This window comes from Atractosteus spatula, chromosome 8 (genome assembly GCF_055471065.1).
Source record: "Atractosteus spatula isolate fAtrSpa1 chromosome 8, fAtrSpa1.hap1, whole genome shotgun sequence".
NCBI lineage: Eukaryota > Metazoa > Chordata > Actinopteri > Semionotiformes > Lepisosteidae > Atractosteus > Atractosteus spatula.
Window position 1 is genome coordinate 8,773,525 of NC_142713.1, and position 16,783 is coordinate 8,790,307.

The following is a 16,783-nucleotide window of genomic DNA, read 5'->3' on the forward strand; positions in this document are numbered from 1 at the left end:
ACAGCAATCAATGCATGATAAAACATTCCATTTCTTTAAAAGGGTGTTATTTATGGTTGTGGCATCTCTGGTTGGAACTATCTGTAAGTGATGCTATCAGTGATGAATCAGACTATATCTTGTGATTCCAGTTCTGAGAATAATTTCCTTACTTAGTGCATCTCTCCTTCCGTCAGTAGCTATCTGAAATGAAACCCACCCCTTGTTCCTTGTGCCCTGTTCTCATGCCCTGCTGTTCATTGTCATGAGTGGTATCAATGAATCATTAAGCTCTGGAATTGTTCCTTCAACCCCCGGGCTTGTAGTCATTTCCCCCTAAGGTAACCTAGGTATTAGGTAAGTAGTATTTTTTTTACAAATATTCTTAGAATGTGGTTACAAGCTTACCTTCAAATCAGATGTGTGAGCCTTTTCAGTCTGGGTTCAGATCTCTGCATAGTACAGAACCATTTCTTTGGGGTTAAGCATTACCTATAAGTAACTGATTACTGATCTTTTTTTGTTTGCTCTAGTCCTACTGATAGAATATTTTAAATCAGTTGTCCCTCTTCAACAATGTGGTCATATCAGGTGTTCCGCAATGGTCCATTCTTGATCTGATTATGTTTAGTATCTGTATGTTACCATTGGGTCATATTCTTCTGTGGTATGGCATTGCTTTTTATTCCTGTGTTAATGACACTCAAAATTTGTTTTGAGATGTGAATTCTGACAAGCCCATCTATATTTATCTTCTCTCTTTATGAACTCTTTTTTTGCTGTTTATGGTCCTGGAATCAGTCCAGGTCCCAAGATGAGGAACTTTTTACCCAAACCTTAGATTTAAATCTCATGTTTGTATTTTTTCTAGCTTTGTTATATTGAGTTTAAATGTATTCAATTCTCCCGTTCTGATACAGAAAAGCTAATCCATACTTTTTTCTTTTCCAGGCTATATTTATGTGTATCTGAACCTGCTCTTAAGATGTAGTGGATCCAGAGCTCCCTTGCTTGAATTGTAACTTGCTAAAATGCATGAACATATATTACCTGTTTTGTTTCCTTGCATTGGCTCCTTGTGGATTGCAGAATAAGGTTCTGATATAGAATAGTGCTGCTCACCTTTAAGGGCTTGAACAGTTTAGCTCCTGACTAAAACAGTGCACTGTTAACACCCTTTACACCTGTTTATTTGGACTCTGGCCTTCTTTAGGTTCCCAATAAGAGTATTTAACAGTGGGTGTCCATGTTTTCTATTCTGTTGCTAAAAGGCTGTGACATGTTCTCCCACCCCTTTTCAGGTCTTGTAAGTCAGTCAGTACAACTTCTTACGCTCTACATTATTTTTAATATACAGTTTTAATGTGTGTATACCTGTTTTTTATTTTGATTTATTCTACAGTGCCTCATGGTAATGTGCAATGAATGGCGCTATAGAGAATAAAGGTTATTATTCTTAAGAAACATGCCAACATTAACATGCATGTTTCATTTTAGCATCTTAATTTTCCATTATAGTGTTAGGGGTTCAACAGTTATTTACTTTGTATATTTCTCAATGTTCTCACACTGATATATATTACAAAAATGCAAAAGTAAAAATTAAATTCCCTCAAAAATTGTCTGAAATTGATGATCCTTTGTTTTTTCTCCCTTGTGACTATGCTCTACTTTTTACTTTGTCTAAAAGCAGTACATTGAGTGGAAAGCAAGTCATGCTGTGCTGCTGTTTGAAAGAGGGGATGAGCCAAGAATAATAGGGTGCAGCTTTTTTATTTTATTTTTCTTTTATGAAAATCACCATCAAGACCTTTAATTTCTGGAAGAAGAACATTGTTCATCACAGCAGTGTTTCGACCTACTAGCCTGATTACAAAGTGATCTACCTGAGATCCTGGTACATGGCTTCGGAGATCTAATGAGATCAGGCTACTAGGTCCCTGCTTCTGATGTCACTCCTTAGCCTGGTCAGTACTGGGATGGGAGTTTGCTTCTGTAAGTGGTATTGGTGGACCGTTAAGTGTCTTCTCTCTGAGTTTTTGAGCCAGTGACCTGGTATCGTGAGAGCTGCCCTCCTTCACATGAAGCAGTTATGGTATCTTAATCCTTTATTTAACCAGATAAGTCAATTTTAAACATTTTATCATTTGTACAGCTGGGCGACCTACATTTGTATAGCAGGGCATTTGCCTGTACAATCAGAGTGAAGAGTCTGCTTCACCTTGCTCAAGGGTACAACAGCGGTGTCCCATCTGGAATCTGAGCACACTGCCCTCCAGGTGGACCACTACTCCACTCTGCTGCATAAAACCAAGGTTCTGCCTACTTAAACCAAGGTTCTTACTTCAGTACTTGGTCACTGAAGATCATATGGCACTGTTGGAATGACACTGATATCTTGGATAAATTGCAGTCTGGAATTGAACATCTGATCGACCTAAATTTCACTTTTTTCAGTTGGTGAAGCAGTTTCTTACTTCCTCACCTGACGTGCTGTATTACATGGCCCAGGGAATGCTGGGCCCTGATAGCTGCCATGCGTCCCTCAGTGGGTGCTGTATTTCAGAGGTGGCTGAAAGGCGTCTTCTCCTGTGTGTGACTTTAGGATCCTTTGGGATGAAAAGTGCTATAGTATATAAGTGCAATACATTATAATTCTCTAATTCTCACTTACGGCAGGGGGCTTGCCAGCCCTGTCTTTGTGTTAAAGCAGTATGTTCATATTCAGAAAACTAGGTTATTTTTATTGCATTACATTTCAAAATAGCTGTACAGTGACTATTAGGGGAATCCTTGCCTGATTATGTTAACTGTTACCCTGTGCTTGTACAGTTCTTGATTGTATTGTACAGTATCAATTGTTTTCTGAAGAAAATAGAGACAGTGGAACCTAATGGTATAAATATGTTGGTGGTATAGTTGCTTTAAGTAATGGTGGTGTAGTTGCTGATTTACCCCTGAATCATTCTCTTAATGTTACCTACACGTTTTTCCTTTATAATGTTTGAGGATGCCAAATTCATAGTAAATTTGATCATAAATATGTATGCAAGTAATTTATACTGGCGCAGCTGAGAAATACAGTACATATTCCTTCTAATGCCAGTTTATATGCTTTTTGTTAGACCATATAATAATGTAAGCATGTTGACCTTTAGTCTGCTATTATACTGTATGACCTTCACAGCGAAAATGTGTAAAACCGGTGGAAACATGATTTAATTTGGATTGTCAAAACATAGTGTATTGTTCTTATTGATCCTGAAACTTGAATTGGAAAAAACAGCCATAACGAAAAGGATTTAATTTCATAAGTATGTCTGTTTTATGCAACTCCTGTTGGCATAAAAAAGTTTAAGGAGGACTTTGAAAATGTTTTAAGGGGAAAGCGGTCACTAAATCATTGTGGGTTGCCCTGGTTCCATTGGAGAGACTTTCATTTATAAGCCAGCAGCCATATCACTCTGCAACTCACAACTGGCAACCCACTGAAGCTCAGCAGGTGTGAGCCTGGTCAGTACCTGGATGGGAGACCTCCTGGGAAAAACTAAGGTTGCTGCTGGAAGAGGTGTTAGTGGGGCCAGCAGTGGGCGCTCACCCTGAGGTCCATGTGGGTCCTAATGCCCCAGTATAGTGACCAGGACAGTATACCATAAACAGGCGCCGTCTTTCGGATGAGACATAAAGCCGAGGTCCTGACTCTCCGTGGTCATTAAAAATCCCAGGGCGTTTCTCGAAAAGAGTAGGGGTGTAACCCTGGCGTCCTGGCCAAATTTCCCATTGACCCTTACCAATCATGGCCTCCTAATAATCCCCATCTCTAAACTGGCTTCATTGCTCTCCTCCCCACTGATAGCTGATGTGTGGTGAGCGTTCTGGCGCACTATGGCTGCCGTCGGATCATCCAGGTGGATGCTGCACATTGGTGGTGGTGGAGGGGAGCCACTGTAAAGCGCTTTGAGTGGAGTGTCCAGAAAAGCGCTATATAAGTGTAAGCAATTATTATTATAATTAATTATTATTATAAGTTGAAGAGACAAAAAATCCTCTTGCCATTGATAAACTGTATGTTTACTGTCATTGCCAATTAAAGATTCAAAGTCTTGTTACTATACTTTTATTGTCACTCTTGACAATAGCAGACCATCGCTGGTCTAATACTGTACATAGCAACAAAAGTCGTGCTTTATTTGACAACACCATGATCAATAGCTGGCACAGTTGCTCAAAGATTTATGTTCCAGTTTTCACATATTGGTATTTTTGATTTATGCTGTCTTCTGGGACCACTTCTGTCCAATGAACAGTTTTTCATGTGCAGACTTCTCAGCGTTTAGAAACCCCAACAGAGTTTATTAGCTTTGTAACATTCAGAAATAGATATTTCTGCATCCCAGAGGAAATGGCGTCAGTCATTGTCCTTATAGATTCTGTAGTCTTGCAGGTCAGCTTTGCTATTCTGAATTTTATTTCCTGACTTGTAGGCACCAATCCTGCTGTTTAATGAAATTTGTAATGTTTGTTTAATTACCTACAGCTTGACCTTAAGCATTCAGCTTTAATCACTGTTTAATACTGTGAGTGGTAGAGTTTGTCAGCAACTAGTTTGCCAGGTAAGTAAGACTAGGCTGTATGTGTTTCAGGAATTAGTGTGTGGCTAGGAAAGCAACGTATCAGGTCATTTAGAATAATGTACATCTGTGTCTTCTAGGCAGAGGTGAACATTGCCCAAACCTACAGGAATCCTTAATCCTTAAGTCACACTTTTGGGTAAACATCCAAGGACATTATTTTTTTTCTTTAATCCACAGGTTCTACCTTTTGAAACAGTGCTTTGTCCACACCGAATTTGCACAGGCTACGTTTCAGCATGTCTCTACCCTGGAATTTAACTGTATCCCATCTTACTCTGCACAGCCTGGGAAGCGTACTTCACACAGCCTCTGATTTAGTATGGAGAAATACAGTTTGACCTGTTTGGGTTATTAAGGAACCAGTTCCTCTTCAGGCTTTAAAGCAAAACCTTATCAGACCCCTGTCCAACAACCTATCACACCTGAAATAATTTAAAGTACTTCATTAATTATAATTTTCTACCTAAACCTTCACAGGCTGAAAGGGTGAACTGTAGTTGAGTCAGTCTGAGTGAAATTCCCTTAGGAGATCTTTCTGGCTGTAGTTAAGAGACTATAAATATGCTTTATATGAAAGAATTTATTTCAATGCCAGATTATTGTTTAAGAAAGAAATGTTAAATATTCAGTAACACATGACTTGTGACTTAAATAGGGCCTATTATCTTAAAGTATACAGTATACCAAATTACCTCAATCCTCAATCTAGAGAGAAAAATGTTTTCTGTTTGCTTTGATTTATTTGGATTCTGACAAATCATGGACATTTAATCACATATTTAAAAAAATAGACTTTTAAAAGGATAATGTCTCTATTATAACCAACAGAGAACCTGCAGGATAGGTTAAAGGTTTAGGTTTATTCTTAACAACACCAATGCCACATGATTGTGTGAAATCCATCACACTGATGTAAAATGGGAATTTTTCTTTCTCTGTAACAAAATGCTTTCTTAAGTAAAATACAGAAATATAAGTAAAAATGCAAGACAGATGTGCTGATGTACTGAAAAAAAAGTTCTGAAAAATAGTAGGGTGATTTCTTGAAGTATGGGTCATGACGGCTGAAGAATGGCCCAACAGAGAAGGAATATTCTCCTTACCACCTGGTTTACAGCTGTTCTTTACAACTGAGTTGGATGAAAAAATACCCTTTAAAATTCCAGTTGGTAGCATGGTATTCCTACATTATTAAAAAAATAAATGACAATTTATGTGAAAACACTGACATTTTCGCAGCCCCTTAAAATGTAGTGGTCAGAAGTTCAGCCAGTGTGGGTTACAACAATTTGTAAACGTAACTCAACCTCTCCATGTTAATAGTCATACTTGCGTGACCATGACATACTTAATATGCAGTGCTGAGAGTGCCAGCTGGTAGGTAGCTCTGCTAGTCCTTTGTAAAAGAACTTTTACTTTTCACATTGCAGGCAACATTATCCAGGTACCTCCTATGTACTTTGATAATTCCAATCCCAGGAAGTGGATTAATACAGATAAGTGTCATGCATAACATCTGGCTTTAATGCATCTCTCCTGTATTTTACCTCCAAGCTAAAAATGGTCAAGTGTTCTATAGCTGTGAAGGACTGAAGCCCAGATGCCTTCACGTATTAAATGAAAAGAGTAAACCTATGCTACTAGTTCACATAAAAAACAAATTAATAATCTAAAAAAGCAATATGCATGCCTTGATCTTTTTAATTTCTATCCTAGCATCTTCAATTTGCTGTAGGCAATTCAGTAAGCAATCTCAGAACATGAATAATCAAACCTTAGGCAGGGTGCTTTTATTTCAGTGAGCAGATGTTGGTCATTGTGCAACAGCGTTGGTAAAACTGACAAATAACACTTGCACATAGTATGCTCTACTATCTTAAGTCAGTGGATGCATCTCGTTTAGTACTTCAGACATTGGACTCAACATTCAACCCTGTGCAATACAAATATGGTAATGAATTTTTCATGACCATGTGAAATGTCTGTCAATAATAAATCAGAAGCTCACTAACGTAGTCTTGGGTCTCGTGAAGATGACAGGTCTTTTTCTTTTATTGTCTGTAACACATGCCAAATATTTTTATTAACCGTTCTACATTTTTTTACTATTCATTCCTCTCTAAATCTGCTGAAGTGTGGTGATAATGTCTGTGCCAGTGTTCCATGTCTGGTCTATCCCACTTTAATGAAAGTAAAGTTCTTTGTTCTGGAGAGCTAAAGGAATTAAAACCTCATAAATTTTATTCAGCAGCACAAGAAGACTCCATATAATAATATAAAGGTATCTTAATTCTCTGTAAAACTTTCTGTATATAGTATGTGCAATTATAGACAAACTCTGAAACACATTTTGCTCTCTTGCAAACATAATGATGCTGCTGCTTTGTCAGTGGTGATTAGCAATCAGTACAGCAACTCTTAGTCAAGGATTAGCAGGTAGCAATTAACAGTTTTCCGAGTAGCTGGTAGCATAATAAGAAGGTGTAATTGGCTTTCTGTTGTGCATTGAAATGGCGGAAAGGTGCAAGTAGTTTTTTATAGCTTCAAGACAGATTTGTGTGCTTTGGAGGAGCTGTACTCTTCGTTTTATACAAACTCATTCCTTACAAAAGAAACAGTCATTAAATAGCAGCAGAGATATGTTCTCTTTATCAAAGAGTGATTGTTGAACTTCTGTCTTTTCCAAAGAGTGCCTGCTATGTAAGACATTTCTTAATTTTGAGATTAGAATGTTCTGACCTGCAGCCATGAGTATTAAGAATTTCAATAAGATTTTATTTTCTTTGATAAGAAAACCATTTGTCCTTCTGTTATGCATTTTTTTTTCAGTCAATCGTATAGCTATGCCTTATAGTCTAGAAGCAGAACAGGCAATTCAGCCATGCAGAGCTGGTTTTTAATAACATTACTATGGTAGGAGATAATCAGACATTTATTGGTCTCTCTAAGCTTTCATTTCATTTTGACCACTTGAGTAGGTAATATGTTTATGTATATTTTAGACATTATTCATTATTTAGACATTTTATTTAAAGGAAACTGAGCCTTGTAACCATCTGAGTGGAATAGCAGTTAGAACACTGGACTTGTAGCTGGAAAGTAGCAAATTCATATCATAGGTAGAATACTGTTTTTGAACTTGAACAAGGTCCTTCATTCATTGGTAAATTGTCCAACTATATAAATGGATTAAAATGTAAAATAATTTGACAAAAATGTCAGCCTAATAATAGTAATGATAATTTGATGTCTTCTGGAACAAGAAATAAACACTCATCATTATTTACTTGGTAAATTAATAAACACATTTTTGCATTTGTTTAATTTCTGTTTAACCTTTAGACTGACTTTAGAAACACAATGACTTATAAAACCTAATGGTATGAGTCTGGTTGGGATCAGGGTTAGCCATATTTGCAGCAATAGAAAAACAGGATACCACTAGCCTTGATACATACCTTAGTTGAGTGTTCATGGAATCAAACACTTTATGAAAGTCTTCATCAGTTGTTGGAACACCTATAAAAATATCTAAAGCACTATATCCAATACCTAATTAGAACACCTATAAAATATCTAAAGCTTTATATTATTAATTCCCTCTGGAGAGTCTGTTTTGGGGGGAAAAAAGCTGTTGGAACCCACCTTGTTTGTTTCCAGGTTTTAAAAGTCTCTATTAAATTATGCCTCAACAGTTAGTGAAGCTGAAAAGATTGAATTCATTCCATATCTGCTTGTGTTTCTTCCATTTTCAAGTTATCTCTGCTTTTCCTTGCCCAGAATTGAGAACAGTGTTCTAGCTGTGGTCTGCCCCTAGCAGGGTACACCTTCACTGCAATCTGTCAGTTGACTGTCATCCTTCTGCCATTCTCAACTGCTGCTCTGCCTTCTCTTGATGAATCCACTGCAGCTAAATGTGTTGCTTTTAAGCTTCCATGTGGTGGTGTCCCATATACTTTATAATCTTAAACATTCTAATGTTATGTTAATGTTATGTTTTTTTTTGTGATTTTACATTACTAAATACCCTACTAATTTTACATTTATTTTGCAGCACTACATAGAATCCATATGACTGTATCTATATTATAGATATGAAATATCTCCTGACATAGTTATCTACATTCATATTATTTACTAATTAAACAAGTATACCAATACCATTTACAGACAGCCTGATTAAGGTTGTTTGTTCAGTCTTGAATTGCTGAATCAAAGATACATAACCACTATCTACAAATGGTGGACGTGGTCTTTCATTATCCTTGGAAATGACTTGCCAGTGATTGTGTGAGGTGACCAGGAAAGAAAAGCTTGTGAACTTTGAATTATGTGTCTGTTTAGAGATAGGAGATGTTTACAGGACGTATTGCTGGAACCAGCAGGAGCTGTGAGGCAAAGGAAACCAAACTGTTAATCCCCCGACTTACAGCACTCGGTGATGATAGCTGAGCTACGCTCTCGTTAGAGTTAGGATGGAACTAAAATCTCTGATTTCTACTGGTCTGTGGGAAAATGATAAGAGACTTGTAAGGATGTTATATAGTACAGTGTGTAATACAAGGGTTTTCCTAACAATTTTGTTAACAAGGTTCGCACTGCTAGCAGTAAAGCCATATACTGTAACTGTACTGTAACACAAGTCCCATGATGCCTAAAAATGCAGGTTACTGTTAGTTACACAGAAACTCAGGTAAGATTTATATTAGTGTTGCTGCTTTAGTAAACTTAACCTGAGACCATAACAGTTTTCTAGGCTTTTGATTTGAACTCTTCTAGAATTTAGTTTCAGTTTGAGTTATGGACTTCTTTTGATAGATACCTTTTACTTTCTCTAATTAAAGTGTATTTGCATTTGTTAGCTTTGAATGCGCAGGTGCACAAACACCAAACAACAAAATGTGTGAAACGAAGACATCTATACTTGAAGTATAGCCTCCTACACAATTTCTGTAGTATTGCCTTCTATGTGTAGTATTCACAACCTGTGGATTAGACAAAGAACATAAAAACCTACCGTATGAGATGGCAATGAAAGAAGGTAATTCATCCAGGGGGTTTGAACAGGCATTTAAAGCAAGAACAGCCCCCTCTCTGAATCATCTTACCTCCTTCTATTGTAATACACATTGCAATGATGTGTATAGCAGAGCACCTCCTATAGTGGTCCTTCACATTTTATTATAAAAAATGAAGGAAAGTTGAAAAATGATGTCATGGCCTGTTTTATGGAACAGTAAGTAAAAGAAAATTGAAAATGAGTGAGGAAAAATAGTATTCAAAGACCCAACATGTAAGCTTGGGGTGGGTATTGTTTCACATCTGCATTAGGAGTAAGGTCTGTGTGCAAGGTTGCTTGAAGGCAGTTTCATGGTTGATGCTACTGTCCTCTGCTTTGAAACTCCAGGTTGAGCCTTTCTCTGCAGAGTTGAGTAAGTGCATATTAACATTTACATTCCCTGTAGCTGTTGACTGTGAAGTGTGACAGTGAATAAAATTTGCCCAAAGGCAGGGAATCTCTGGAGGGCAATTTGTGTTTAACCCCCAGCCAATGCTGATTTTTCTTACTGTTTAATTTCGAGCTCTCAGTTAAAAGAGCTGTATGCCTGTATAGGATTGTGCTGTTTGAAAATGAATATGTGGCAAAGTTGAGACTATTTTAACTTTTTTTTCCATTTTTTTCCTCATTTGTAGGTTCATGAAAGCCATGGAATACTTTTGACTACATCTTAAACCTTAAATCAACCCATTCTATTTCATTCTGAAGTGAAGAGAAAAAGGAACATTTTTTTTCAGCTAAGGCATCCTGCCTGTCCAAGACATTTCAACTTGTAAAATTATTTGAAAACAGTCCTGAAACTTTTTTTAAATCAAAAAGCGCCTTTTCCAACTTTTGTGCATCTCAATGTGGTTGTACAAATCAGAAACCTTAATAGTAATTGTTTATCAAATATGAACACCTGGGACCTGTCAGCCACACTGTCAAAATAAACTAGAAGTGACTCTCAAAAACAAATCCTCCTTTTTTAAACGTTGTCAGGCCCTTTTCAGACGTTATTGGTCCCAGCCCTTAGTTGGCCGCCATGTATGGCAGTGCCCGCTCAGTTGGCAAAATGGACGCCAGCAGCAGTGGTAGCAGCCAGAGCCCTGGGCGCTCGCCCCGACTGCCTCGCTCCCCGAGACTGGGTCACCGGCGGACGAACAGCACGGGAGGGAGCTCGGGCAGCAGCGTGGGCGGGGGCAGTGGGAAGACCCTCTCCATGGAGAATATCCAGTCGCTCAACGCTGCCTACGCCACCTCGGGGCCGATGTACCTGAGCGACCACGAGAACGTGGGGGCCGACGTGCCCAAGAGCACCATGACGCTGGGCCGCTCGGGGGGGCGCCTGCCCTACGGGGTGCGAATGACGGCCATGGGCAGCAGCCCCAACATCGCCACCAGCAGCGGCGTGGCCAGCGACGCCATCGCCTTCGGGGACCACCACCTGCCGGCGGTCAGCATGGCCTCCACCGTGCCGCACTCGCTGCGCCAGGCCCGGGACAACACCATCATGGACCTGCAGGCCCAGCTGAAGGAGGTGCTGCGGGAGAACGAGCTGCTGCGCAAGGAGGTGGAGGTGAAGGAGAGCAAGCTGAGCTCCTCCATGAACAGCATCAAGACCTTCTGGAGCCCCGAGCTGAAGAAGGAGCGGGCCCTGCGCAAGGACGAGGTCTCCAAGATCACCGTGTGGAAGGAGCAGTACCGGGTTGTCCAGGAAGAGAGTCAGGTAGGGCTCAAGGGTGTTTTCCTTCCTATCCATGGATTTCCTTATTTTTCCAGAGATGTATAGGTTCACACACAGTGTTCTTCAAACCAGGACTGTAGAGGAAATGAGAGATTTGAAAACCATACAATGGCTTAGTTCAGTGGTTCTCAGTCCTTGTCCCAGAGTTCACCTGTCTGCTGGATTTTATTCCAACTGAGCCCTTAATCACTATTGCTAATTGGTGCCCGTAAACTGATCTGCTTGCTGGTTTAGACTTTTTTTCTACACCCTGTCCTTGGCTTCAGAAATACCCAAGTTAAAGTGCATTATTTCCAGCAGAGTCAGCACACAGTACTTTCTGCTACTTCCTTTCAACTCACTCTTAACAGGTTATAATTGGCGATTGTCACGGGTGGGAGTGACACTGTGTGAGACGTGCTCGGTTTGCACACCTGAATGAAGGCTTGAAACTCGCTTATCAGCACAGGGTTCTTGCCAATTCCTAATCTCATTTAGCTTTTTCAGAGCCGAGATCAGATTTTAAAAACGGCGCCAAAAGACTGAAAAGACAAGGGATCCAGTACCTAGCACCAGGACTGAGTGACAGTGTACAAGAGTATATCTTTAAACCCAGGATTGAGTACAATAAAAAAAGACTAAACAGGCAAGCACATCAGTTTGGGGCGGTAATTATCAGTGGTGATTAAAGGTTCAGTGGGAACAGGAAAACAACAGAGGCAAAGACGTTTCAGAACCAAGACTGAGAACTACTGGTCTGTTTCGACTCCATCTGGAGTACAGCATGCAGTTCTGGTCTGTACATTAAAAAAGGACAAAGAAGCATTAGAGAAAATCTTAAGAAGAGCAACAGGACTGATTCCTAGACTGAAGGGGATGTGGTATAAGAAAAGTCTGAAGAAACTGAGATCTTTTCAATCTCAAGTCAAAACATTTCTGAAGGGGAGACTTGATTGAGGTCTTCAGTTTTTAAAGGAAATTGGTAACGTTGTTCCAATTATATATTGCAAGTTGAGTTTGGTGAGCAAAATGCAGGGACATTTATATTACAAACTAATTTGTATCAGTCCCAGAGAATGTGTAAAGTTTTATCAACGCTTTGATAACATTTTTGGAATACCTTGTGGCAGCGAAGATGATCAAATCAAGGCTTGATGTAGCGCAAACAAAAAAAGACTTATGGATGGATTGAATAGCCTGTTATAGAAAATCCTAAGATTTAATGCTTTACACTACCAAGTGTTGCAAACATGAGAAGAGCCTTTGATATTATTGCCGACTATAGCTGCTACAAGATAATTGGTCACTGAAGACAAAGGTTTCTTTTCTCTCTGTATTGTTAGGAAAAACACTGAGGTCACCTGTTTGGATCCTTCCAATGTTAGAAAATATATTGTAATGTAGTACAATACTGTTTTTTTTAAATAAATCTTATAAAAATGTTTATTAGATAAAACATTCCTAAAATTTTAGTGACTTAATTTAACCTGATTTAGTTTTAATTGCAAAATGGACCTTTTTGTTTTGAAAAACTGTATCTAAATATCAATACGTGCCTGTTTTTTTAACAGTTTAAAATTGATTTACATTGATTTTAATTGATTTAAAATTGGGAATCTTTATTTCTACTAATTAGAAATGGAAATTAGTTCCTAATTGAAATAATTCTCTCATCAAAAGTTTTTGTCAGCCACATATCCTGTTTAGTTTTCTGGTGAAAGTAGTCAGTGGCATGCTTTGGAATAAAAGAAATCCCACATAGAAATTCTAATCTTAACTCTAATGATAGTAACACCTGCATATTGGGTATATTCCTTGGTAACTTATTAGGTGAAGCTTTATTGACATTTTGACTGAATGTTTGTTTCACAACTTTATACCGAACAATCCAGAGCTTCTAGTGTCTCCCCCCCATGGTTTTTCTGAAATTGTGTTTGTTTCTGATTGTACTATAAACCATGGGAATATGATCTTCTTCTGAAAAGCTGCAATGGAAAAGCAGGCCTTTTCAGAAACCCTGCTGAGGTCTGGGTTTCTGCCTATACTGTTCAGCATTGTTAAATGGTAAATGGTACTGCATTCACAGATTTGAAGAGAAATGGTTTGATTGCATGTCGTGTTGTCACAGCTTTAATGTTGCATTTTACTTCACACAATTTTTACATTTAGGTGGTTATCTTTCCACTGTCAAATATCCATTTCCTTCTGATTTTGTTAGCACATGTGCAGTGTTTTAATTAAAGTTACTGTGGGTATGTGCAGCTGATGGCCTACCACAGGCCTAGTCTTGCAATATCTGAATGGTGTCTAAAGGAGCCCCTGGAGAACTTACAGTTCCTCTAAAATAGGCAGGCTGTTCTCTGAACTCCCTCACTGGAGGGGAGATCCTTCATTTCATTTTCACTAAAACGATAGCTGATGCCTTTGTTTTATCACAAGCTTTGTGGGAAATGGAGGAACACCTAGTTGTAGTTTTGTCATTTCAAAGATGCAGGAAAAAATCAATATTGAAAAAGGCAAATCTTTTCAAAGTGTACAGGTTTTCAAAACTACAGTATCAGGCTTAAGCATCCCTGGTCTGTAATTGACATGGTTTTCTACGTATGGTATAGAAATATTGTGAATACAAAGTAATATTACTGATACTTTATTAATATGAGTAAAGATCAAGAAAAATTAACATAAGAAAATATATTAGATGTCACTGCAAACACTAAATGCCTAATGCATGTTTCTTCTTGTAATGTGTCAATGCCTTGGAATTAAAAAGCCTTCAAATATCCCACATACCCAGAGAAACGTTTATTGAAATGCACACCATCAGACATAGATTTACTTGTCTTAACCACTGGTACTTTGTTGGAGAGTCATAGAAAACAAGCCTTACCTGAAAGACACACTGGACCGTTGACGTATTTGTACAAGAAATGCTAATACAGACCGAAAAACATCACATTTAGAATGCAAATTGATGTCATTTGTAGTTATGATTTCCTTCCCTAAAGCCACTATGATTAAAATGGATTATATGAATGTTAGGTATTCAGGTCTGAGTTTCATCCAAATGAATCGGGCCTGTTGAAATTTGCTTCATCTTGAATTTTGTGGCAGATGAAGAAAAAGGAATGAAATGCAGCCCACTACAAGCCAAGTCTGAAACAGTGTTTGTTCTTAAATTAGAAGAGGTGTCCCTCATAGTTCCTTTCACCAGCTCTGCTTTATTGCTACCTCTGTTAGTAACTGTCTTGTCCAATCGTGGGAATTTAAGCAACCCTGACAATGCAGAAGGATATGAAGTGAGAGAGGAAGAAACAGAAAAGGAAAACAATCCCTTGGGGGCCCAGAATGAAATGGATTCAATTGATGAAACAGACTATAAATCAAACATTTATAAGGCTTCCTGCTGAAGGTTTCTGCTCCCCTGGAAAGGACGACTAAGGTAGTGGCTTGTTCGGAGCTCCATGTAGCCTGTGGATTTATAAAGTGCTGTAAAAGCTGACTGACAAGGTAGGTGGCTGTCATGGCTTTTGAGTTTTGTCCAACCCTGGCCTCAGTGGCTCTTGGAGTGACGGTGCATGGAGTTGTGTGCTCATTCTGAGAGAAACCAGGCATTCTTTTCCGAGGATTTTGTGATTAAGCAGTCTCCTTCCTTACCTGTTCATTTAATATTTTTGGAGAGCACATACCTGAGTGTTGAAGCTGGCTGATTGAGAGAGGAGTGAAAACGGAGCTTGATGGAGGAATAGTTGTTGTTGCTGAGGATGTGTTCCTTCTGTATGCGTAGGAAGTACTGGCCTTTTCCTGTTTTTTCTGGGGCAGTACGTTACCATGTGCACCGAAGCCAAATATTTTTCCCTTCTAAATGGATTTGATTTTTGTGTCCAATATTTTATACTCTAGTTTCTTTCTTCACTGGGTATTACCCGCCCCAGTAGACTCGCCTTCACCAGACGGTGAAGATTACCCTTGTGCTAAAAAAACTGGAATTATGACATTTTAAAACCTATTGTGAAAATATGAAACTGTAAATGTTTTCCCCTTTGAAAACTGAAATATATGAAGATAAAGGCTAAATGTTTAAACACTGTGTATGTAAGTAAAAAGACTGATGTAATACATCAAAGTGGACACACTGGAACAGGATCTAAGTGAAAGAAGCCCTCAATATCAACAGGCGATAGACCCACTCCTCATTTCTAGAAAATGCCTACTGTACAGCTTTGTATTTCTACAATACTGTTGGCTGTTGTATGAGTTCTATGCTATACGGAAAGAGTTTATTCTTGAATAAACTTACAGCTCTTGAGTCTCGTTGTGGAAGTAGCATTTATACAGACCTCTCATACTTACTGTGTGCCATTGTTTTATAGCATTGAGAGAATCATACAGTACTTCACAAATATTGGCAAAACCCAGTGAGCACAGTTCAGAGTTTGTCACCCCAGGATCTCCTTTCATTGGTAGATTTCACCATATCGGGTCCATTCATTCTTTTTGACAACCCTTTTATTCATGCTGCATTCAAATACATCATACAGTTTGCATAGAACCTAGAAATCAAAGCATGTACAATGATAAAAAGATATACTGTACTGCAGCAAAGCATAGTACACATAGCAGTGCACATACAGTAGCAGCAGAGTACTGATTGGCCACCTATCATTTTGACTTAAGATCTGGGGGAGGACTAGCCAGATCTGTTCTGAATTATATTCGCTGATCCATCCATCTTCTAACTGCTTAATGTGATACAGGGTCACAGGGGAGCTGGAGCCTATTCCAGCTGGCAATGGGAGCAATCAGGATACACCCTGGACAGAATGCCAGTCTGTCGCAGGGCAAAAGGACACAAACCTGCACACACTCACACCAGGGCCAATTTTCCCAGAAGCCAGGTAACCTACCAGTATTTTGCTGGGCTGTGGGAGGAAACCAGAGCACCCAGAGGAAACACACAAACGCACACAAATACAGACTCCACTTAGATCGCACCTTGGGTGTCTAGGACCCCAATACTCCCAAGTCAGCTGTGCTGACCACCGTGCCATCATGAGTGATTTCCAGTCCTTGGTTATTTTATCCAGTGTTGTGAAAATGTTTAGATCTTGGAATTAAATCTTTTATACTGTATAAAGGCAGCAGCTAATAACGCAAATATGAATTGAGATTTCCTGTTGGCAAATCTTTCGCACATGACTAAGGACTGAAGAACTCTTTCTTCACTTTCCCCACAGTCACTGATGATTCAGCTCCATCATACAGTTTATTACTACATATGTAACTGTTCCTTTGACAGCTCTCTGAGAGCTCCTCAACTACAGATTACAACCCATACATTTTTCTCTAGTGACTACCTCAAGCAGTTAATCCTCTCCACTCCCACCACAAGAGAAAAAAATCATTTAC

At 38.8% G+C, this 16,783-nt stretch overlaps 1 protein-coding gene across 2 annotated transcripts in view; it reads left to right on the forward strand.

Annotated features, from left to right (window-relative positions):
- The window catches only part of LOC148829164 (ELKS/Rab6-interacting/CAST family member 1-like), a 348,267-nt gene that overhangs the window by 8,616 nt on the left and 322,868 nt on the right, over positions 1-16,783 (forward strand). Inside the window, exon 2 of one of the 2 annotated variants that reach the window (XM_088923624.1) lies at positions 10,308-11,380. In XM_088923624.1, coding sequence (XP_088779750.1) covers positions 10,697-11,380 — 684 coding nt within the window. In that variant the 5' untranslated portion in view covers positions 10,308-10,696. Of the gene's footprint in view, positions 1-10,307; positions 11,381-16,783 lie in introns of those variants that run through there. The other variant, XM_088923625.1, reaches the window with a different exon arrangement.